Below are 23,276 nucleotides of genomic sequence, written 5' to 3' on the forward strand. Positions count from 1 at the left end.
TGCGCCATTCATTGCTTTTCCTTTTCACAGCATGTTTAAATAGGGGAAATTAAAAAAAGGAGCGCACCTCTGCTGTACTGCCAGACATATACATACATACATATCTATAGACAGATATACATACATACATATATATCTTTGCGAAATATGTACAAAAAATGTCAAGTTGTGTGCGCAACTTGGCTGGCAGGCAGTCAGTCAGTTGGCAGCCAAGGCGTCGGGATATTGGAGCGTCGCGGCAGTGGGAGATGAGGGGATGGGTGTCAGGGCGTTGGGGCGTGGCGCATGGAGCAACAATTTGCATATAAAAAGGGTTGTTAGACTTTAAATAGCGGCCTGTCCTATTATCTGCATTAGGGTAGATATGGCGCGCATTAAGATAAGGTACTTACAGCAACGTTTACGGGGGGATCGGCATGGGACTCGAACTACGCAAAGTTAATTTATGCGGGTGTGGAAGCGACTACACTCATACGTGTGTGTGTGTGTGCTTGAACGTCTGCATGTAAAGCATGTTGAAATTTTAATTAAAGCCAAAACGTTTAAGTACTTCTAAAAGATGTTGAAAGAATCTAAATTGGAAATTCAATTCCTTTGAACTTTTCCTTGCGCTGACATTTGAAACGTCATCGACATTGTCTCAAAACTAGCTGACTAAACTAATACGATCCGAGCATTATCTACGAAAACTCCAGATATAATGTAATATTGCCCTAATATGCAATATAAAATGTGGATTATAGTGCACAATTTTAATGATTATACTCCTTAATTTATCATCTTGTTCGTTCTACTGTCCAACTTTCCGTATGAATGCAAACAAGTATGCCTTTATTGAATTTAGAGTCTTAAAATTGAAATCGCCAGAGGCGGGGTAAGTGGGGAAATGTACATAGGTTGATCTTCGATATTGGAATATATACTAAGACAAGCAACCCCGGACTGCAAATACAGATCTATCTATCTCCCCAGATAGACTAAAATTATGCATCGACTCCCGCGGGCTCGAGTTCGAAGAACTACATACCAGTTAATGAGAAAACATTAAATACTTATATTAAATACTTAAATACTGAATGCGTTTGTTCAAGATATCCATTTGCGTCAACTTTTAGATTCGAATAAATATTTTTACGAAAATTAGTGAAAAGCGTTTGTCATGCTACTGATTTCAGATATCGATGTCTCTAGTCTCACACGAAGTCTAATTTATTCTGCACTCTATTCTGTATTCATGTACTAGATTTATATAAGTGTCTAATGATATAATATCATCAGTCTCATTGTAAAAGCACACCTCTCGCTATAAGCCATAAGATAAGAGAGATAAAAAAATTTTCTAACTTCAATCGGTGCTCCAAATCAGTGGTTGAGTGAACTCAATGCCAAATGCGAACTGCGTTTGAGTGGAAATCCGCTCATCGTTAGCAGCCTTAGTTGTGCTGTTTGGCAGTCAGCTTGAACTGCATGGCAAGAGCTGAAAGTCAAGTACGAGTATAGCTACCTGTAAAATATTTATACAGGTGCTGTGAGCCTGTTTCTGATGGAGTCGCTGCTGATATTAACCCCTTGCTATTGCTCACCGAAAACGGTAACCAACTTGAAATCATTTACATGTGTGCGCTTACCTTAGTGTAGGATCCCATTCACCCAACAAAAATATGTACCTTCCACTGTACAGAGACATCCACAGTGCAATAGAAAATAAGTGAGAACGGCGCAGTTGGGTGCTACCGACTGCATAATACTCATTGTTGTACGAAACAGGAGGGGCTCTGCAATAAATGAAACGCGAACTCCAAAAGATGTAGCTTTTTAAATTTATAGTCTGTTTTTTTTTTTTATATATGAACAGACAAGTGAACAAACAGACGCTTGCAAGATGGACATAGTTAGAAATCAATATACTCCTTCATTTCGCGGATGAGTATAATTAATGGGCACTTCAGTACACCCATAACACATTATTTTTAGTGGCTTATGCGTGCTGATGGCGCTCTTGGACTGACTTGATATATACACTTGACACTTAATATACATGGGCATTTTTTTAGTGTCGTATAATAAACAACAGCTGTTAATGTTAATAGTTGTTAATGACCGACCTATGGGGCTTTCACAAGAGTCATCTGCATATCTCATAGCTGATTGCACATTTACGGGATAGGGAATATATATTCATCTTTATTTAGTTAGATTAAACACAACTCTTAATTTAATAACATATTGACATTCAAATTAGAATGTTTTAAATGAGAGAAACTAATTCCTCTAAATTTATTTATTTATCCATCTCACACTCCATTAGATGATTTTATCCTTTATTTCTACTATTTGGGGAAATGAGACCAGGAACTATTAGACGTGGCTCAAAGTAAGCAGTTTAGGACAATAGGCAACAGGCAAACACGCAAACAGGCCAACGGCAAAAGACGATCAGCAAATCATAGCAAAAGTCACGGGGAAACATAAAACAAACAAGCAAAAAGTTAATTGTATGAAATCAACACACTTTAAGTCAACAGCACCAGCAAATGACAGCACATAGGTTGAGCGTGTTGACAGCAGGCAATCCAATATTAGGGGCAGAAACAAACCAAATCCGGAGCCACAGCCCTTGTCTCTGGTTTACTCCCGGGTGCAGTTCTGGCTCTAGTCACCAACCTAGTCTGAGGCCAAGCTGCAAATGTTGGCAAGGATGGCAAGCTTAGACTTGGCAAGGCAAGGCAAGTCGAGGAAAGGCAAGGCAAGACAAGTCGAGGTACCCTCAGTCGGGCGTTTAGCAGTAAGCAAGGACAAACAGCAACAAAAAGTGTAGCTAACGGCAGCTTATAAGACGCAGCATCAGTCGTGGCAAGTAAGGAACACAGTGAGCGCCAAAGGACTAAAAATGATGAAGCAGCTCGGGCTTCAGTGCACATGAAAAAGATGAAACTGCTGTTGGTGTAGGTAAGTTAAATGCTTACAAGTGCACCAGGGCGGGTAGTTCACGATTTCGACACTTCAACTGAAAAGGTTGAAGATGGGTGGAAGTAGCTGAGAGGCACTCTGCCTCGTCCCGTCCGCCTGTACACCCGCCAGCCCTGCCATTCAGGCAGCGACAGGACACAGACATTCCTTGGCAGTGGCCTGTGCTACAAACGAGGAAAGTCGTATAAAAATACTTGAGAAAATCGTGTTAAATCGCGCTCAAGTGTTAATGTAATAAGCAGTTTTAATAAATAAAGGTGACACTTAAACGAATGTTGGCTGAATAGGCTTTACTCACACACACACACCTACACACAGACATCACACAACGTTCATATATTTACCAGATATGTTAGTGTCTTCCTTTCATGACATCAGACCTAGGGCAACAAGGCTGTGGTTAGGCTCATGGCCCACATTAAGATACGGTTAATGAACCTTGTGATATAATAGCATATTCATTAACCCACATTTGAATTTTAAGCTACATAAAACTTTATACTAAGTTCATATGCATTGAACGTAGATTGGAAAGCTAGCATATTTGAATTTCAGAACTAACGAATTAGCGGACAAGACAAATATGCAGTAAGATATTTTGTGAAATATGCATGATGTAGATTTCTATGTATCAATACTTCATTCAAATAGTAAGTGCGCTCGAGTCGGGAAATCTCATTTGAATTATACCAAGTGCCAACCTGTTAATTAAGTATTCAATTCACTAAACACCACGCACACAAGCACAAGAGCTTCTTACTGCGTATTTCTTCAAAAGTTCGTGTTGCGAGATTAACAAACTAAAACAAGTGAGCTCTTGTCGGGAATGCCAGAATAGGAAATGCCCTGATTCCCAAGCGAACACCGCATGTATCTTCTAACAAAGTTCAACTAAAAAACTCAAACCGTGAGGGATTAGACTACATCTACCTAATCTTACATAGTTTACACTTCAAGCTCAATTTCTTCATAATTTAAGTGTTTTAATTACCAATGTATTGACGCATTTCAATATTCATACATACTATGTGTGTGCTTTATGGCATCTCACACGATAATATGCCTAATTAAATATTGTTGGTGCTTGTAATTCGACCTTGTTAAAATGATCACTGAGTGAAAAGTGAAAGGCTTACCGCATTTGCTCATAAGTCCATATTTGTATACCCTGAACCCATTGTAAATGGGAAATCAGGGTATAATGGTTTTGTTAAATGTATGTAACAGGCATAAAGAGGCGTGGCAGACCCCACAAAGTATATATATATTCTTGATCAGGGCGACGAGCTGAGTCGATTTAGCTCTGTCCGTCCGTCTGTCCGTCTGACCGTATGCTTGAATGCGTCGATCTCAGAAGATATAACAATTAGAGACTTGAAATTTTTTTTCCTAGGTACCTATCCATTAACAGTGCTGGTCATTTATTACATAGTATTAATGATGAGTGTATGCGGGTGTTATTGTTCTCGAAACTACGAGTATATGTGTATATATTTTTTTACCATCTTCTAATTAGTAAATATAATTACTCATATTGCTCACCATTGTCAAACGCTTTTAAATACATTTTGGTTGTGGTTTGTTCAATTCCAATTAAATTATTTCTAGCTGCATACACTGAGTTGTGGCTAACATTGGGCGGGAGAGACTTCTAAAATGTGATACTCATATACTCTCATTAATGTGCTAGGACATTGTGTATTGTCAGTTATAAGAGTTCTCGCGTTCATCAAAGGCGAAATAAAGGATCTGGCGATGCAGATTTTCCAACGTAGCATATTCAATCATAAACTTCAAACCCATAATAAATACTTTTTTAAATCTCACATTATTTATCAGAAATGCCAACATAGTGTTCCTTGTCTGCCTGTGCTTCGATTCGTTCATATCTTTCCAAGAATCTGATTCTTTCCTTTGACTGTTAGATACAACTTAATCATTTAAATTTTACCTTCAATTCTCGTTTTCAATGGATTCAGAGAAGAAGGAATGTTGTTGCGATTTTGTAAAATTATATTGTTGTTAATTGCATTAGGTTTCGTTATGAATAATAACAATAATCCAGCAGTCTCAGCTCGTTTAATAAATGTTATTTTCGAATATAATCTGATGACGGCGTACAGCAATAAGCGCATATTATTAATGACCCTATAATATAGACATGAAGTGGGAGTTTCGTACATATGTTTTTTTGATATTTACTGTTATTATGATTATAGGCTAATTGCTATTACTTAATTGACAAGTTAAATAGCATTTCAAGAATTATTTTACATGTCGTACGTAACATACACTTATATGTACCCATGTGCGTCCTCTAATACACAAATTTCACGCAATGCCGTTAATCGGAGTTAGCCCCAGACTTTGTGCTGCCGCAAATGCTCCACTTGGCTGGCGGCCAGACAGTGGAATTGTTGTCGCGACGGAGGGAAAGAGATGGAGATAGCGATGGGGATAGGCGACAAATTGTCGAGTCCCGCGCCGAAAATTAAAACTCGTAGGCCTGCGGATTACAATGTTGAATTCAGTTTAGCCGGCAAATAAGCGACAGGGACATAAAAGAACCAAAAATCGTAAAAGATATTTGTGTTGGCATAAACAACTTTTAAGGGAACCAACTACAAGTGTAATAATAACGTGGAGTATAAATATAAAAATGGAACGAATGGGATCGAGGCCATTAGCGTATAAAAAGCAAAGGACTTTAATTGAAGTTTATTAACAACAAATCACGGAACACCACTCGCACTCACCCACTGTACTTTGACACGTAACATGTCTGAAAAATGTTGTTGTTGTTTATTAGTGTTTTTATTACGGCATTTCCAGGTCATTTGATTTAATTGATTTGTCACCGGTAATAAAAATGTAACAATAAAATATTGTTACAAAAACTCACAATTTTGTTGAGAATCAATCATAGAATTTTTTAAAGCTCTTTCTAGTCAAATTAGATATTTGTGTACATCCACATGCATGTTCATGAAAAGAAAAGCGTATTTCTGGTTTGTGCAATGAAAATGTAGTAGCTTACAATAGGGATATTCAGTAGATAGATTTTTCCAACACGACTACTACTTTATATATTTCAAATATTTCTTGAACAAAAAGTTGTATATGTCAACATATAAGTTTATGGTCTAGTCAATTGGCAAAATCTGTATATAGAAGGCTGAAGTTAGATTAAATTAATCAGTCTATATTTACTAACCCTCCTTCTGATAGTTATCACATCTACAGACTAGACCGTAAACAAAATTAATATCTATTCTTATTTCAATGTTATCGATTGAAAACGCTTTCAAAACTCATCTATAAAATGTTCTATGATCTATCTATGAAATGACTTATATATCAAGAGTAAAAGAATGTTCCACACATCATTCGAATCATCATTTCTCTTGTCTACCACATACGTTATATATTGAAGCATAATTAGCATTCATACAAAAAGTCTCAGGTCTTATACATCAGGCAATGACATCAAAAGTCTCCTATAGATTGGGTCTGAATATCCTTGACTATTATCAATAAGAACATAGTCATAATCAATGACAATGACTATATTTTTTGAAGAATGCAAATAATATTGGCTTGGTTTAAGAATATTTCATATGTGACTATAATCCACTCAGCTTCAAAAACGATAGAAATATGGACTTTAAACAATTTTCCTCTGCCATTAGAGGTAGTACTTCAACTGCCGCGTGTGTAGGACCGATGCACATGCAAGAGATATAAGAATACCATCACCGGCACTTAAATGTGTTGCATAATTCAAGCGGCATTTGTGCAGAGCTTTTGCCAGGTACAAGCATTCTGGAGGTGGAAACGGAAGTGTAAAAGCATAGCCAAGCAAAAAGCAAAGAGCAGAAATCAGCGTTTGACGACGCTAAGAGCAACAGCCAAGGCAGCTTCTGCTGAATAGTAGTTTATTGGAGCCAAGCATAGCATAAAAATATAAAACTAGAGGCCTTCACACGCCAAGGATACGGATATGAATATGGATGCTCTCCCTTTCCAGCGGGGATCTCAGCGCACTTTGTGCCAGTATAGAGATAAGGGTGGATAATTCCAGTGTAATTCCAGCAGTGTATGCATAACTCAATTATGATAATCTCCGTCGGACTCGCTTGTAACACTTACCCGCTTGAATATGAAAGTGAATGCCTGATCCATATCTATTTAAGATCATAGCGCCTTAGAGCGTGTCATATATCTCAGTCAAATATTTGAATAGCTAAGCACAGCATTAAGCAGAGTCTGCCTTTTAATGTCAGTCAGGATGGTAGGTGAAACACACATTTATCATATACATATATGTATATAGAACTCTAGCCGTACATATTTATGTATTACATAATATATGCCTTCACTTGGCCTCATCAGACAGTTTTGATATTATAATACATACTTTTACCATACAAAATTACTCGCTGCTTTAAATTACATGGAACGAAAGTAATGCCAAATATGCGTTTCGCTAAGCAAGGTTTAGTTATTAAAGGAAAACCAGTTTATAGCTTACAAAAGTAGCTTAGCTCTGTTACCAATTACATTTATTTTACATAATTTTCAATCACAGTTACATACTACAAATTTATTACTTTACACTAACCAAATCTTAGCAATCATTTTGTACGCAATAATACCCATTTATCTTTCGCAGTGCATACTGAATGGATGCCAGCGTATGTACGAGTATGTGCGTGTGTGTTGTGTGTGGGAGTGTGGGTGTGTGGGTGTTTCTATCTATAAGGAATGTGCGTATCTGTGTGAGGTTGGGGTTGCGCTTCGCGCTGTTTACACGGGCCTATGTCTACATATTGCGATTGTGCGGACTACATTGTAGCATGTATGTCTATACGAATGTGAGTATGTACATAAGTAGCTACATATGTACACGCGTACACACATACATAAAATGTATATATGTAAGTTAACTAGCTAAACTTGAGATGTTGGTATTTCAGTTTCGGTTCTTGTAGGCGTTGTTAGCGCTTCTCATTTATGTGTGAGTGTGCGTGTGAGTATGACTGTATTGTGTCATTTATGGCACAAGTTTCTTAAATCCAGCACCTTCTTGCCCGAGTTTGAGCTCTTCATAAATTGAGGGATTTACTTCATTGCACTGCGTATTACTAAGCGGGTTGTGAAAATGATGGGCCGCATCTGTAACACCGCGGCCATTTCGCAGCTGCTGCTGCTGCTGCTGATGCCTGTTCCCATTCACTATGCTCCCCGTATCAAGCGTCGTGGCTGTGGATGTGGATGTCGTCATTGTGGCTGCATTGCTATTGTGATTGTGACTGTTGCTGCTGCGGCCAGTGTGTGTGCCGACACCGCTGCTACTGCCGTTGCCATTGCCGTTGCCATTGCCGTTGCTGTTGCTGTTGCTGTTGCTGCCATGCGTGTGATTGTTTCCAGTCTGTGTTGTTGTGATGGCCGATGTCACAGTTGGCAACTTTAGCGAGTGCATGTATGCGTGTGTGTGTGCGCGTGTGTTCATTTCAATTGAAAACAACAAAAGGAGAAAGATACACGTTGTCGTTATAACAGGAGCACAAATAAGTATATGCAACACTCCGATTTACAGTCTTTGCGGCTGGCTTATGAAAAGATTACAGGTATAGTTAATAGGCTTTATACACACCTGCACCTGCTCCAGGCCCCGTGTGTACGTGGGATTCTCGAAGGCAACATTGCCGTTGACTGCCTTCCCATGGTGACAGCGATGTCGCCGATAGAACACAATGGCGGCCACCGCCAAGAGGATGGCCAAAATGCTCGCTACGATGCCGCTTATGGTGCCCACGGCGCTCGAGTAGCTGCTGGTCGCCGAGGTCACCTGCTGTTCGCCCAGGGTAAACCTAATCGGATCGGTAAGTACACTGGCACCTGAGAAAACAAGTCTGCGAATTAAGCCTAGGCACACACACGGCAAGCCGTCGATTCACCCACCGTATGTATTGCCAGCTTTTACCACCAGCTCATAGAGCACGTCCTTCTTCAGACCATTAATGCTTATTGTTGTGTCCTTTACGTCGATGCGTTGAATTTCCACGGCGCCCGCTATGGACATGTTGTTGTTGTTGTTGTTGTTGCCATTGCTGTTGCCTGTACTTGTTGCATTATTCATGGAGGCCACTGTATCCAGGGCAGGCTCCATCGAAGATTCGTTTGGCTGCGCCGCCGACGATGGCGGCAGCACGGCGGCCTCATGGTAATATATTCTATAGCCGTCGACGGCATTTGGATTCTTTGTTGGAGCATCCCATCTGTAATGAAATAGTTTTCAGACCGTGTGCATGGCGCCATATTATGAGTAGTAGTAATATTGTTGCAGCCGCAAAACTTGACTGGAATTTTAATAAATTTAATGCGGACTGGCATCTCGACCAGAACCCATTGCCCACACATAGCCCACCACCCAGCAGGCGCTGTGCTCACGCAGCGGCTCCAGGCTGTGTGCGAAACCTTTGACATTGACTAAGTGTATTAAAGTGAGATAAAAATCTCAGCTTTAATGGATTTTGCGGTCTATTAGTGCAGTCAGCAGCAGCAGCAGCAGCAGCAGCAGCAGCAGGAGCAAAAGCAACAGCAGAAGGAGCAGCATCCACGCATGGACTTGCGACTTCTCGCACATACAGACCCCAGATGGGGCATGAGTGTAATGAATGTATTGGCTGGTGAGCAAAATGGATGAGTTCAGTTCCGGCTGAAGCAATGAGAAAGTATTTTCGGTTTGCTGGCCGGACATTGTTAAGATATTAAGCTTGATAACTTCTAATGGAATTAAGAAATTCCGCACTTGCGCCCTTCGAAGCCACTTACTTAATGTTCACCGCGTTGTCCGACAGCACGCTGACGACAATGTTCTCTGGGGGTCCCGGGAGGCGGTCCCGATTCTTCTCAAAGCAGCCAATGATGGTCCTTGAATACTGGAGGCTGCAGATCTCCTTGGAGCGGACCGACTCGCCGCGACACCAGTTCAAGCACTTACGTGGTACCTGCTCATCTGCACAGCAGGATCTGTGATCCGACCCATCGGCGGCGCACTTCATCAGCTTGTCAAAGTCGACGATGCATTCGGGCCGGTTGGCTATGGCGTCAAAGTCCACGTAATAGGTGCATGCATCCCGACAGGCCACCGAAACGTTTTGTGCGGCACAGCACTGCGACACGTTGCGATGCAGACTGGGCGTGTTGCGTATACGCACCGACACCGGCGTAGTGGAAGAGCCAAACGGATTCTCTGCATGGCAGAAGTAGTCGCCCACGTCGTTCGCTTGCAGCTTGCTGATGCGAAGTGTCATCGTATAAATGGTTGACACATTCGTGACGGACACGAAATAGTTTCCTCCCTGTGGCACGGGCACACGTCCGTCATGATCGCGCCAGAAGATGGTCTTGGGCGTGGGCTTTGAGTCAACCGTGCAGCGCAGCTCTACCTCATCACCAATAGAGGCGACAGTGATGCCAGCCGCCTGTATCTTGGGCGGATCTGTGAGTAGAGGCCAACCTCAATTATAGATTCATCAATTTCGATCGATTTCGATAACTTACAGCAAATATTGACGCGTCGCGTGGCTTGCATGGGCACACCGTAACCGTTGTCCGCGTAACATGAAACGTGCTCCATGTCCGCGGAAACATTGTGAATGACAGTCACCATATGCCGGGAAGTGTCCTGTCGCACTAGGTGCCCCCCGACGTACAGGGATATAGTGGGGGCTGGGTTGCCCAGAGCTAGGCACAGAATTGTCATCGATCCGCCCTCGGGTATATTGTCCGCCGGATGTACAGTTGGGGGCTAAAGCAAAAAAAACAGTCATTCATTTTTCTCTCTTTAGCATAGGCGTAGCAAGAAGCAGGCATTACATCTACAAAGGCAGGCAGCGCCGGATCTGTCCACGCCACAAGGGTCTCTGAGGGCAGCGAGGTAGCCCGCTCGCCTACCGCCTCCACATAGAGCACATGCTGGGAGCTGGGCTTTAGATTCGTTATTCGCAGCCAGGCCAACTTCGTCTCGATCTTGGTAAAGTCAGCAGAGTTCATCGTCTTATGGTAGACTCTGTAATAGTCTGGTTAGTACCACACAAGGCATATACTCCTGGTCAACAGCCTCGACACGACTCTAACTCACCTGTATGTGATCCGTTCGTGCGGATGCGAGTACTCAGACGGTTGCCAGGTTATCTGCATCCAGGTCGCGCTATGCGTGAGCACTGTCAGCGAGTGGGGCGGAGACGGTGCGCCCCACGTATCGTTTGGATACAGTGCTACAAAAACACAAGTCGATGCAGCAATTGGCAGTAAATTCAATATACAATAAGCCATATGCCATATGCCATATCCAGTGACTAACTAGTCAAACCAAACCGGCCTAGCCTAGCAAATCTGTCGACATTGACACACAGATCACACAGATCCCAGCCACTTACCTTTTTCGCCAGCAGCACTCGTATTTACAAGCAGCATCGATGCCGGCAGCGATGTGCCAAATTTTCCACGCGCCACAACCGTAATGCGGTATAAGGCATTTTCTTCCAAGTTGGTCAGATCTATGCTAGTCTCGTTCGTCGTCAATTCCTAAGAGTAAAATAACGCAAATGTTCAAAAATGGAATGTTGTCTGCACGTCGAGAATGCTCGAATAGAAAATACTCTATGCTGATGCACACATACATATATACAGGGCTGTACACATAGTTAATGTAACAACAGAGAATGACTAAATCGAGATCCGTGAAATGCAAAAAATTTGTCAGTGCATTGTAACTGCCGTGCAATGGCACCTGCGACTGCAGCTGCAACTATAGCTGTGGCTCTGGCTGGGCATCAGCTTGCTGTGAGACTCATTCTCGTGTTTAGCAGTTTTTGTAATTGCTGCAAAGTAGCGCGATTTGCGGTATTTAGCCACAAAGTGACACCGCCAGCCAGCACCAACGCAGCTGACAGCGCGTAACGATGGCACTGCCATTGTCATTCGCATCTGGCGTCAGATTGTTTCAAAAGCCATCGCCAAAATTGACAGCTGTATTTCGCTCACATGCATGCATGTTATGTTTACAGCACTATATACATATATCCAGCACATAAGTCTATATTTAAAATTTGGCGACTCTAGCTTTAAAGATGTAGCAGATATAATTTTATTATTGTTTTCCTATAATGTTTTTAATCGACAACAAAATAAGCGGGCAAGTTATCGATTTTTAAAGTAAAACTCGATATGCACGTGGTATACGCGGACCTAGGAAAAAAATTGTAAGTCTCTAGCTCTTATATCTTCTGAGATCGACGCATTCAAGCATACGGACAGACGGACAGACGGACAGGGCTAATTTGCTTCGGTAGCGCAGATAGTTCTTTCTTTCTTCCATATTCTGAAGTAACTTGTTTGCTAATCTGATCGCACGCGTTGCCTATAATATTTTGCAAGATGCACACATGCGGTCTACGTTCGGTACGCTCGTGAGAGACATTGACATTTTAGTAAGTGGGCCAATGGCAGACACTTGACTAACAAACAATTAATCATATTATATCTCGTAACGAGATGCAGTTTGCTCTTTGATATCGCACCCCTTTTGCATGCTTTGTATACATTATAGGTGTCGAAATAACTGTTTATAATTACCTGTACTTAAAGGTGTACTATTGAGTGTCTCATGCATTATATTTGAAACTTTGCTTCTTTTATCGCAGGAAATAATCCCATTTACATTTATTCGTACTCTGATTATTCTATTCCATTTGAGAAGTTCACAGGTACGGGAATAATACTAACAATCGCCCGATTAAATGGCTGCCCCTAGGAAACACTTATTGTTACTCTTTGGAGCATTGATTGGGAAAGCCCACAATAAAAATGGGCCCTGAGTGACAATATTAGGTTAGTCGAGCGAGCGATGCCCCAATGAATAATTAATGTGCACACAAGTACGTGAGCTATTAGCTAAAGGGTAAGCTACAGCACCCGGAAAGATTCTATGCCAAGCAGCAGTTACCAAGCGATATGGCAAATAAATATGCAAAGACCATTGCTCCACTAGCACGGAGACCAGAGAACTTTTGGTCGTAAAAATACGTCCCAAGGTGCTCATTTTCCACAACTCCAAAGACACAAGTTTTAAATTCGCCATCCACGCTCCATCTACCATCTGCTGTGCCAGTGCCAGTGCGGAACTGCATAGGAATTTAAATGTATTTTAATTGGTAAACTGTAGACTGAGCAGCCATTTTATCATTTCCCTTATTCCAGCACACTAAAAAGTTTTATGGTCATCATTTAGGGTGTTTCTGCTAACAACAAACAAACCGACATTTTGTCGACAGCGGCATCAAACCGACCCACCCACTACGCTGTCCAAGCTCTGATAACTCGCTCCTTGAATTCCACTTTAAAAATGTCCATTTTAAGCACCGAAAGTTCCACGAAAAATTATAGTTTATTTCCCACTTCATGGGGAAATGTTAAAGACAGCTGCCCTACAAAGCTCTTCAATAACTATCAACATAACCTCAACATAAAGTAAAAATATTTTGTATCTATCAGCTTGTCTTTGTCAAGCATATCTTAATAATAATATACGCATATTTGTCTACAGATACTGATGAACTCATACTTCGATACGAGTTTATTATGATTAACAATATCTCAGCCGCATCTAAAACAAATAAATTTATGATGGGAATAGCCGAGGCCACATGACTGCTCCACGTGCCAAAAATACTCTTAACCTCGCAAAGAGTTTGAGATGCTGCAACGGGCATATATATATATACATTTATATAGTTGGACCAAATAATGAAAAGTCTGAAGCCGAAGCACGGGGCGCATTTAAACCAATTGACACCAGGCGGTCAGGGTAAAAAAATAAAATAAGCTAAGCCAACGCTCTGCAGCAGCTGCGCTCTCTCGACCAAGCTAACAAAACCAAAGTGAACAGGCGAATGAATTTTGAACTGAAGGAAAAACAAGATAAAATGCTTATCGTCGTTACTTCGAAGACTAAACACCCTTTCAGATATGTGACTTATGATTGATTTATAAGTTACCAAGAAAACAAATCAGTATTTCGTAGTATATTAGATTATATATACATTAAATATATTAGGAGATCGAAAGGTACTTAGTAATCAAATATATCGATAGGATCAGACTGTGGCACAGCTACTTCCGTGCGGCGCATTTAATGCTAAAATTACGATGCAGTCTGCAAGGGTATTCGCTCCGAACATTGGCAACAACTAATGCTGACAGCAGCTGCACTCTGTAAATGGCTTCTCCAATATCGATTCGGCGGGTGTCTGTGGCTGGGTGCTGGGTGCTGGGAGCTGGGTGCTGGATGCTGGCATTATGGGTAGGTCGCCGTCGACAGGCCGCCACTGGGGTCTGGCCACATTGAAAACATTTTGCGCGCATCAACAAAACCAATAATAACAACAACAATAAGAACAACGATAACAACAACAACAACAACGATATCAACAATAACAGCAACATCAACACGCGACAAGCATTTGCACGTTGTTTTTGTATTTTTTAGCACTTGCCGTTTTTGGGGCCAATAACTCTGTTGATGGCCACAGCTGATGCTGCAGGTGGCACTGCCGCTGAGCTTTGATGTGTGACAACAATAGTCAATAGCTGCAACAATGCCAATGGCAATTTATATGTATATTTTGCCAACTCTGGCTCCATTGTTTGCTTGCCAGTTTCGGGCGAACTATTTTGACTAGTTTATGGTCACGTGCCCTATCCATATGACAGTTATGAGCCACAGTAACACTTCGGTCCCCACTGTCCCCCAGCACGTGCCAGTAAATGTTTAGATGGCCAGCGGAGCTCTCGAATATTTATATGTATACACACATATTGCAGAGTGATCAAACAAACGCAGCACAAGCTTTCCATATTAAACCTAGTATTTCACAATGGCTTAAGTCTGCTTTTATTTTCCTGGAGTGTAATTAATATTCAAAGATCGTAGCCAGCCGGGTATTATATTTATGCCAAATTTGGAATCAAACTATCGAGAGCTCCAGTACGAGCACTGATAAAAGTTCATGATAATTATAATTTTTATACTCATTCATTTAGAGGTTAGCTCTATTTGGAAAAGTTGTATCCCCTGATCCCGCTGGGACTTTGTCTAGGAGATACTCTGAAGACTATAAAGAGGCGACATCATACGTCAATCTTTTATATTTACTTAGAAATCAGCATACACAACTCTACAACCAACCATGCTTACACTGCAGTTATGGTATGCAGTATGGAATCAATTGTTGAATAACTTTTCATCTATATGAACTTTTCTGATACAATTTTGAACGGGCGATAATGATAAATACAGCTGTCTAGTATTAGTTTCTAAATTGTAAAACTCGGAAATACTAAATACTTATGTTTATAATTTATCGGGGTCCCCGGGCTTGCATCCACACGTTCGCAAAAGCGCGCGCTCTGCTAAGAGCGTAGTTGGCCCAGCGACTGCGCTTGGGTGCAGTTTGGTCTATTTTATGACGCTTAAACACGAACCTAATTTCTCACACGGACATGGCTAGATGAGCTCAGCTCGTCATCCTGATCAAGAATATATATATTTTAATTTCATGCCGTGATATCTCAATTTTAATGTATTTAGAGTATTGAAAAACTCAAGAGCTGAATACAGGGTATATCCAAGCTTAATATATACAGCATGCAATACAACATGGCGTAATATACTAGATAGCATATTGGTCGCGAGTCCACGCATGTAAAACTTGTTTGATCAACTTGAACTACTCTTTATATACTTGTACTCACATTCTCCAATTTGGCAACCGTCTCGTAGATGGTCATGTTATTGACTCTGCCATATTGAACTACGAACTCAATGGCATCATTAGCATCGTTAGCGTCAGCAGCGTCGCTCGCGGCCGAGGAGCGCGACTGGGAGGTGTCTGCTGCTGATGCAACATCGCCAGCCACAGCGCTGGTGGCAGCTTCAATCTCATCGCCAGTTGCCGTGTCACTGTGATAGGGAGCGGCGGGGTCGACGTTGGGCGGCGTCCAGGCTATGCTTATGCTTCTGCTGGTAATCGCTGTTGCATGGACATCTTCTGGTGGCCCTGGTATGTTATTCGTGCCTGGAAACAACCAGTTGTTTGAACGCAAATTTAATTGGCCAATATTGGTTTTGTCTGCCAATTTGCGGGCTAAGCCCAGGCATTGATCAAATACTTAATTCGGCACACACAACTATGGAGTGCAACAGAGCGCACAGACGCAGACGCACACAGACGTATGTCGACTCACCTTCCTCGAAGCATTGCAAAATGTTGCCAGCGTACGACAAGCAGTCGGGCATATTGCTTGCCCATGTGGAGGCAGTCGACGAAGACATGCTGCCGACAGCAGCGACTGCTCCTGCTGCTGATGCTCCTGCTGTCGATTTGGTGGTCAGCGCCAGTGGCATGACGCCACGGCAAAGTGGCATGCATGCGTTTATAACGCTGCGTCGACTGCAGCAAGGGCTGTGGTCACGTCCGCCGGCTGCACAGCGCGCCAGTATAGCTGCGAATAGTCAATGGAAGGTTAATAAGGGAACGCATCTGCATGAGCTTGCAACATTTGCCTTTGACATGCTGTAATTATAACGCCGTACGCTATATATCATTATTATCAATTTGATATTTGAATAATTTAGGTACTTGGCAAAGCGTCAATGAATAACAATTTTGGTAGCTCAACAGTTTTGGCCGCTTTGCCTCGGTTGGGCAGCCAATAGAGCAGTAACTGAGTCAGCATATTTCGCCAACTAATAGAATATTGTAATCACTTTCAATATTGTGTCAGTATTGTATTCAATATACAAAACTTTAGTTTAGTGAAAGTATCATATCATTTTAATAGCGCCGCTACTTATTAATAATTCAGGTTGTTTCAATCTTTGCCAAGATTACCATTAAGATTTGTGAATTCAATAAATATATGTATGTAGAAATATAGAATGAAACATATTTATTATACCGAGATATACGTATATAGGAACAACAAAATTTGCAGAAACTTTCAACTTTCATTTAGTCTAAGCTCGAACTATTCTTAACAATGAATCGAACTGTAAGTCGAACCCAAACATAATCCCTGTCAAAATATTTGTTGGCCCTTATAACAGCTTATCCAAGTTTGTGGTTAAATGCGACTAAAAATAATTTCTATCTATACCTATCAGACAATAAAAAGGCTAAACAAGTCAAATGAACTCATGTAAGTCAGTGAAAGTGAAAGCCTAAAGGGATTACCCAATTGCGAGTTGATTAACCAGGCTCCAGGACTGACACTAATTAGTGTCTTCTAGGTACATATGTATGTGTGTATGTGTGGGTATCATTAAAAGCGGGCTTGGATGCTACTCACGCATTTGGGCACGACATGCCGGACCGAGATTTTCAATGTCTGACAGACGTATGTTGTACGAACAAAGCGGGGCACACTGTGGCAGCAGTCCTGAAGCCTTGCAGCACGTCGACATGTTGTATTTGGCAACGGGGACTGTGGCCAGCTCGGCTGGGAGGGTCCGGGTGATAAGACGTGGGGAGGGCTCGCTTTTTCCGTACGCATTAATTGATACCACATAGAACTCGTAATAGATGTCCGGCTCCAGGCCTTCAAGAATGAGTGGCGGCTGACGCTGCAAAGTTAATTAAATTAGTCGAGCAGTCTGGCAAGTAGCCCCAATTATATGTGCCTTTTCCACAGTTAGATAGTCGTCGCCAACGCCGAGACGTCGGAACTTAACGTGATAGGTGTTTACAGACTCGCCGAGTCGCTTCGGGTTATTCCAGTCCAGAATGACAAAGTTGTCCGTTTTAGCAACGGTGCGCAGCTTAGAGGGAGGATCGGCCAGCACGCCGTAGCCTTGATAGAGACAGCTGCTATACTCAGACATAAAGCGCAGGCACCTATCCCAAATAATACAATATAAATCCATTGGAAAACCAACTTTCTCGTCACTTACTTAAACAAGCTGAAGTCTAGCGACGTCAGCTTCCCAGCACATATCGGGAAACATGCGGAGGGTATGCCGCGGGCCCTGCAACAGGGCGTATGATCAATGTTATTGGCCAAGCAACTGAAGGTGATGTTCGACCACGGCGCACAAACCATTAGGTCTGGCAGCGTAGCCAAGTCCGTCTTCTGCGGATCGCACATCTTATCCATGCACAGGCGGTGAGTCATCCCACTGGACTCGCAGCAACTGCGTATGTCCGGCAGGGTGGGCATCACCTGCTTATCCGGACTGCCCGCCTGGGACTCGGCCACTGATGCGCTTGTGTGCGTAAAGAAACGCAGACGCTCATTCGGTAAACTCGCACCGAACTCGTTGACGGCCGTCACTATGACAGCATACATAGTGAGAGGCGTCAGCTTGTCGAGCGAAAGAAATGTCTGATTGGCCGTCACATTGTACAACATTATCTCCTCCGTAACGGGAGCGCCTTGCACCTGGTGCTTAGCCTCGCCACTCAGCTCATCTTCGTCGAAGCTGTGCAAGACGGTCAGGTTCACAGTATAGTAGGAGACTTGGTCGTCCAGCTTTTGCGGTGGAGCCCAGCTTATGTTAACACTTGTTTCTCGCACATTATCTATCGAGACTCGCGTGGGCGTACTGGGTATCAGCTGAATGCCCTTGAGAATGCACTGCAGCCCAGTCAGGGTGTGCTGCACGCATGAAACCCGGGTCTTGAGTTGATCGGTGAATGGTGTATATTCGCCACGACACATATCCTGGCACAGATCCGGTATTTGCTTCTCCACACAGCACGGCACGTGGTTACGGCCGTCGGCCATGCACCTCACTATGCTCGGAAAGTCCCTCTCGCAGGCCTCGGGATCGATGCCTGTGGTGCCATCCAAGATGTTGTGCAGGTTGCAGAAGCCCATGCACTGAGCGGAGACATTCGCACGCTCACAGCAGTCTGTGAAATCATGAGTCAGCTGCGGCGGAGACTGACTCGGGCGCCAAAAGCTGCGATTGTCCTGAGCGTTGAGTGGCGGTGGCAACAGAAATACATCGGTAGATTCAGCTGGCACTGGATCTGAGGCATTGGCCTGCAGGCCAGTTGCAGTTGACAGCTCCTTAACTAAATTCCCATTAGTATGAACTGAGTGGCTCTATAACCCAGACTAACTTACCTGTTAGTATGTGAATACTACGTAATACGGGATCGGAGTTTAACTCACAAATGTAGGCACCCGAATCACTTGCCTTAAGGCCCTTTATCAGCAACACCCACACCTCCCCACCCACGTTCGGATTACTCCCCCTGGGATCTGTGTATGAGGATGCTTATTGATAATGCCACATCTAAGTTCACTTATACTCACTTTCATCGTGTAACACCCTAACACGGTGATCCTTGGTAACACGCACCGTGCCAGCCGTTAAAATCTCGTCACCCTTCTTCCATATTACTGTGTTGTTGCCTGAGTTTTCGGAGACCACGCAAGTTAGCAGCGCGTCTTTGTTTTCAAATATCAGCGATGGGCCACCAGTTCCTAAACCACAGTTGATTGCAAGTTGACATGAGTGGACCATTCGCCCATTTTATATTACAGCAAGCTCACTTACCAATAGGCACACCTGAGTTAACGCTCGTTAATAATAGACATATCGTTATTATTGGCAACACGAACAGCTTGAGCATTATTCCTATTATTGCCTGAAAGTAAAACAGAAAAAGAAAATATATTAGTAATAATAACATTAATATGGATATATTTTTACTAATCGGTACAACTTAGTGTCAGATGATGGTCGGCGCAACCGACTATGTTTCCATATTGTGATTTGTCAATATACTCGACTTAAACGTTGCTATCTATCTGTCGTTTGGTTATAACGAGTGGTATGAATTAAATATTAAATTCGACTGAACAATCTAATAGTGTTGCCCTCTGCCTGAGGATACTACCAACACACACACAGACACACAGACACACACACACACACACACACACACACACACATATATATATATATATATATACATATACATATATACATATATATATATATATACATATATATATATATATATATATATATATATATATATATGTGTGTGTGTGTGTGTATATATATATAATATATATATATAATTATATTAATCAATTTATTAGATAAATTATTACTGAATCACATTCCTTTTGCCATTTCTCTTTAGAATGCCATCTAATCTTCGATTCAGTTCATCAATAAAGGAGGTACACTAGTATATATTCATAATTTTTTCTCCAAACAGGAAAAATTTTAAATGACTTGAGCAAATTCAGATACTTATTGGGCATATCAGAATTATCCTCAAAAACTATATAGCATATACCTCGAAGTATTTTGAACTCACTCATTATTTTACAACGAATGGTATTTTTGAATTTGTTTTTTCATTTTGTGTGTACATTGAGCATAAAAACATTTTAGTAACGGTTTTCAACGAAGTCCCTGTTCCATACCAGCAGCGGCGCACCCAATTGCAATCGCGTATTCAGTAATGGAGAGCACTGACATGGACATTGCACTGCTTTCCGTTAGATACAAGAGATTAAATTCAGGGTAAAAAGCAGTTGAATTGCTTTGGTAAAGGAAAGAATTACCAAAAACTTAACTGCCCCTTTTTGGAGATCTCAAGCTTTAATACATTTAAATATATAGACTGCAGTAGATGTATATAGTCTTGTGAATATACATCACAAAATGAAACTCTAGAATGAGACAGATGGTCATTTCACCAAATGAATGTACTGTTTAACTAGTTTCTATTGTATGGCCATCATAGAATAATATAAATTCATTATATCCGCTATTGTTAATAAAAAGTACTTTTGGGCATTCTTTGCTCAAGTAGTAAAAAACAAGTAAGAAAGCTCTAGTCGAGACTGCCCGACTACGAGATCCCCTGAACCCTTCGAGCAACTGTTATTTCAATAATTATTCGCATATGCACACAGACACGCACAAGCACATACATATGTACGTACGCACGCATAAACACGCATTGGCTACAGTGTTGGCTTACTATAGGAACTTAATTGCTTAATAACTTTTCTTCTGGATAGACTATCTTCATGAAACTTTCAGATTATAAATATATCATAGATATGCATGCAAAAGCGCAAGTCTCTAGTAAATTTTGACAAAAAACCGAAATTGTATAAAATGCATATAAGTATACATAAACAAGTAAGAACGTAGCAATCGGGCGATACCGATTGCAGAAGACTCATTCACGCTGTCAACCAGAGTATAAAGTGCAATTTTCAAGTCTAGTGCGCAACAAAAAACAAGTAAGAAAGCTCCAGTCGAGACTGCTCGACTAGGAGATACCCTGAACCCTCCAAGCTGATATTCTAATCATTCTGCACTTATTTTATGCACACATACATACACATGCATCCACACGCACGCATAAGCCTGCGCTCTGCTAACTGCGCAGTAAGCAGCGACTGCGCTTGGGCTGCGCTGCAGTGTGGGCAATATTATGAGAATTTATTTGTAGAATAATTTCTTTTGTAGACATACGATCTTAATGAAACTATCAGAGCGTAATCATATGGTGAATATGTGTTTACATTCCAAAGCCCAAGTCTTTAATACTTGAAATGCGTTTTTTTACAAATTGGGAGAGAAGGGGGCATGGTATCCAAAATCTGTAAATTACAGAATCTTTGTATCGATTAATTTTATATACAACGCAAATTTGAACACTCCAGGTCTAAAAATGTTCAATTTAGGCTAAAAAAACAAAATCAATTTTTCGATTATTCTCGATAAAAAAGTTATCGAACGATTTATCGAAAAAAATAAAGCAAACTCGTACTGCGTATGGTACTCACAAGTATGCATGCCAAATTTCAGCTCCCTAGCTCTTATAACTTCTGAGATCGACGCACTTATACGGACGGACGGACAGACGGACAGGGCTATATCGACTCAGCTCGTCGCGCTGATCAAGAATATATATACTTTGTGAGGTCTGCCACGCCTCCTTCTGCCCGTTACATACTTTTTCACAAAACCGTTATACCCTGATTTCCCATTGAAAATGGGTTCAGGGTATAAACAGGGCATGATCCCAATAAAATTGGAAAATCATCGATAGCTATTGTTATGATCATTGCATCATTGCATTCAAATTACAAACGTATATAATTTATACTATTTTGACTTTTAATAACATATATTTATATCCATATATTGGATACCGGCTTCAAGCTAACAGCAGATTAGCGCGATTTTCCTATGCATGTGCACACACTCATCGTCTATTCTATGCGTACAGACAGAAGCGCGCCTTTTCTCACATTCTTAGAATTTTGAGTGATTTCTGGACTTTCTAGCCGTTACTGTAGTTTTGTCTGATGACGATCTCTTATTAAGCTATTCTATTTTAGCAACTATCTGGTCAAACAGAGCTGTGGTGCGGGTGCTAAAGGCGACGCAAATTATGTTAGAGTAGGGGAGGTTCGAAACCTCTTCGCTGTTCTTTTTTTTTTTTTTCACGCGCTCTGCTGCAATATTATTGCGTTGCATCATTTTCATTAGTAGGCTTAGCAGAGCAGTTCAAAATATCTTTACAGTTGTTCTCAATCACATTTACTATACTCATATTGAAGTTTGGTGTACAACGTGTGGGAAAGAGACAAAAAAAATGTACTCATTTGAAAAGAGTACAGCTTTTACTGTCAGTCATTCTAAGTGAGTACAGTAAAATGTTGTACAGATTTTTTTTGACAGTTGAATATACTGTACAGCAAGGAATGAGTACAGTATTTTTGAGAACATTTTACTACTGTACAGTACTATGGTTTTAGAAATGAATACATTCATGCAGACCTCTATTTCATACATATTTCGTTTTTTATAAAATAGATATTTTATTGGGAAGGTGCGAGCTTGAATGAATGGCACTTAATACTTTTCTTTTTCTTAGTCGAATAATTTTATAAGTTTAAATTAAATACATATGTATACGCAAATACATACATATGTATATATGTAAGTCTGCACGAATAGCATCAAGCATTCCAGCCTTATACACGCGCTCATTTGTATGCGTGCTCTAGCATATTCTAAGAATACCGTTGCGATTAATTTTCGAATTTCCAGCAGCTACACTGGTTTTTCTTTGCTACGTGGCGTCATAACAATAATGTGATTTCGTTTTAACTACTCTTGATCGAAACGACCCGGTGGTGCTGTAGGCTAAAGCGCCGACGATCTTTTTTTTTAGATATTTTGACAT

The 23,276-nt window shown here is 41.3% G+C and overlaps 1 protein-coding gene and 1 long non-coding RNA gene across 2 annotated transcripts in view; one reads left to right on the forward strand and one right to left on the reverse strand.

Moving 5' to 3' along the window:
- LOC149269488 (uncharacterized) overlaps positions 1-23,276 on the forward strand; it is a 38,268-nt gene that overhangs the window by 3,402 nt on the left and 11,590 nt on the right. The window contains exon 2 of the long non-coding RNA XR_016269978.1: positions 2,309-2,949. This is a non-coding gene — a long non-coding RNA (uncharacterized LOC149269488). The remainder of the gene's footprint in view (positions 1-2,308; positions 2,950-23,276) is intronic.
- Positions 7,516-23,276, reverse strand: part of LOC108612872 (Ig-like and fibronectin type-III domain-containing protein 2) — a 48,172-nt gene continuing 32,411 nt past the window's right edge. The window contains exons 2-17 of the mRNA XM_089468246.1: positions 19,604-19,694; positions 19,360-19,530; positions 19,168-19,305; positions 17,990-19,115; positions 17,720-17,933; positions 17,389-17,662; positions 16,285-16,542; positions 15,793-16,115; positions 11,418-11,565; positions 11,120-11,255; positions 10,855-11,047; positions 10,540-10,786; positions 9,808-10,477; positions 8,935-9,251; positions 8,627-8,871; positions 7,516-8,437 (exon numbers count right to left, since the gene is read on the reverse strand). Of these exons, the coding sequence (XP_089324372.1) occupies positions 8,024-8,437; positions 8,627-8,871; positions 8,935-9,251; positions 9,808-10,477; positions 10,540-10,786; positions 10,855-11,047; positions 11,120-11,255; positions 11,418-11,565; positions 15,793-16,115; positions 16,285-16,542; positions 17,389-17,662; positions 17,720-17,933; positions 17,990-19,115; positions 19,168-19,305; positions 19,360-19,530; positions 19,604-19,679 (4,950 nt within the window). The 5' untranslated portion in view covers positions 19,680-19,694 and the 3' untranslated portion in view covers positions 7,516-8,023. The remainder of the gene's footprint in view (positions 8,438-8,626; positions 8,872-8,934; positions 9,252-9,807; positions 10,478-10,539; positions 10,787-10,854; positions 11,048-11,119; positions 11,256-11,417; positions 11,566-15,792; positions 16,116-16,284; positions 16,543-17,388; positions 17,663-17,719; positions 17,934-17,989; positions 19,116-19,167; positions 19,306-19,359; positions 19,531-19,603; positions 19,695-23,276) is intronic.

Source organism: Drosophila arizonae, chromosome 4, assembly GCF_054131065.1.
Source record: "Drosophila arizonae isolate 15081-1271.41 chromosome 4, UAZ_ARI_1.0, whole genome shotgun sequence".
Classification (NCBI taxonomy): Eukaryota; Metazoa; Arthropoda; class Insecta; order Diptera; family Drosophilidae; genus Drosophila; species Drosophila arizonae.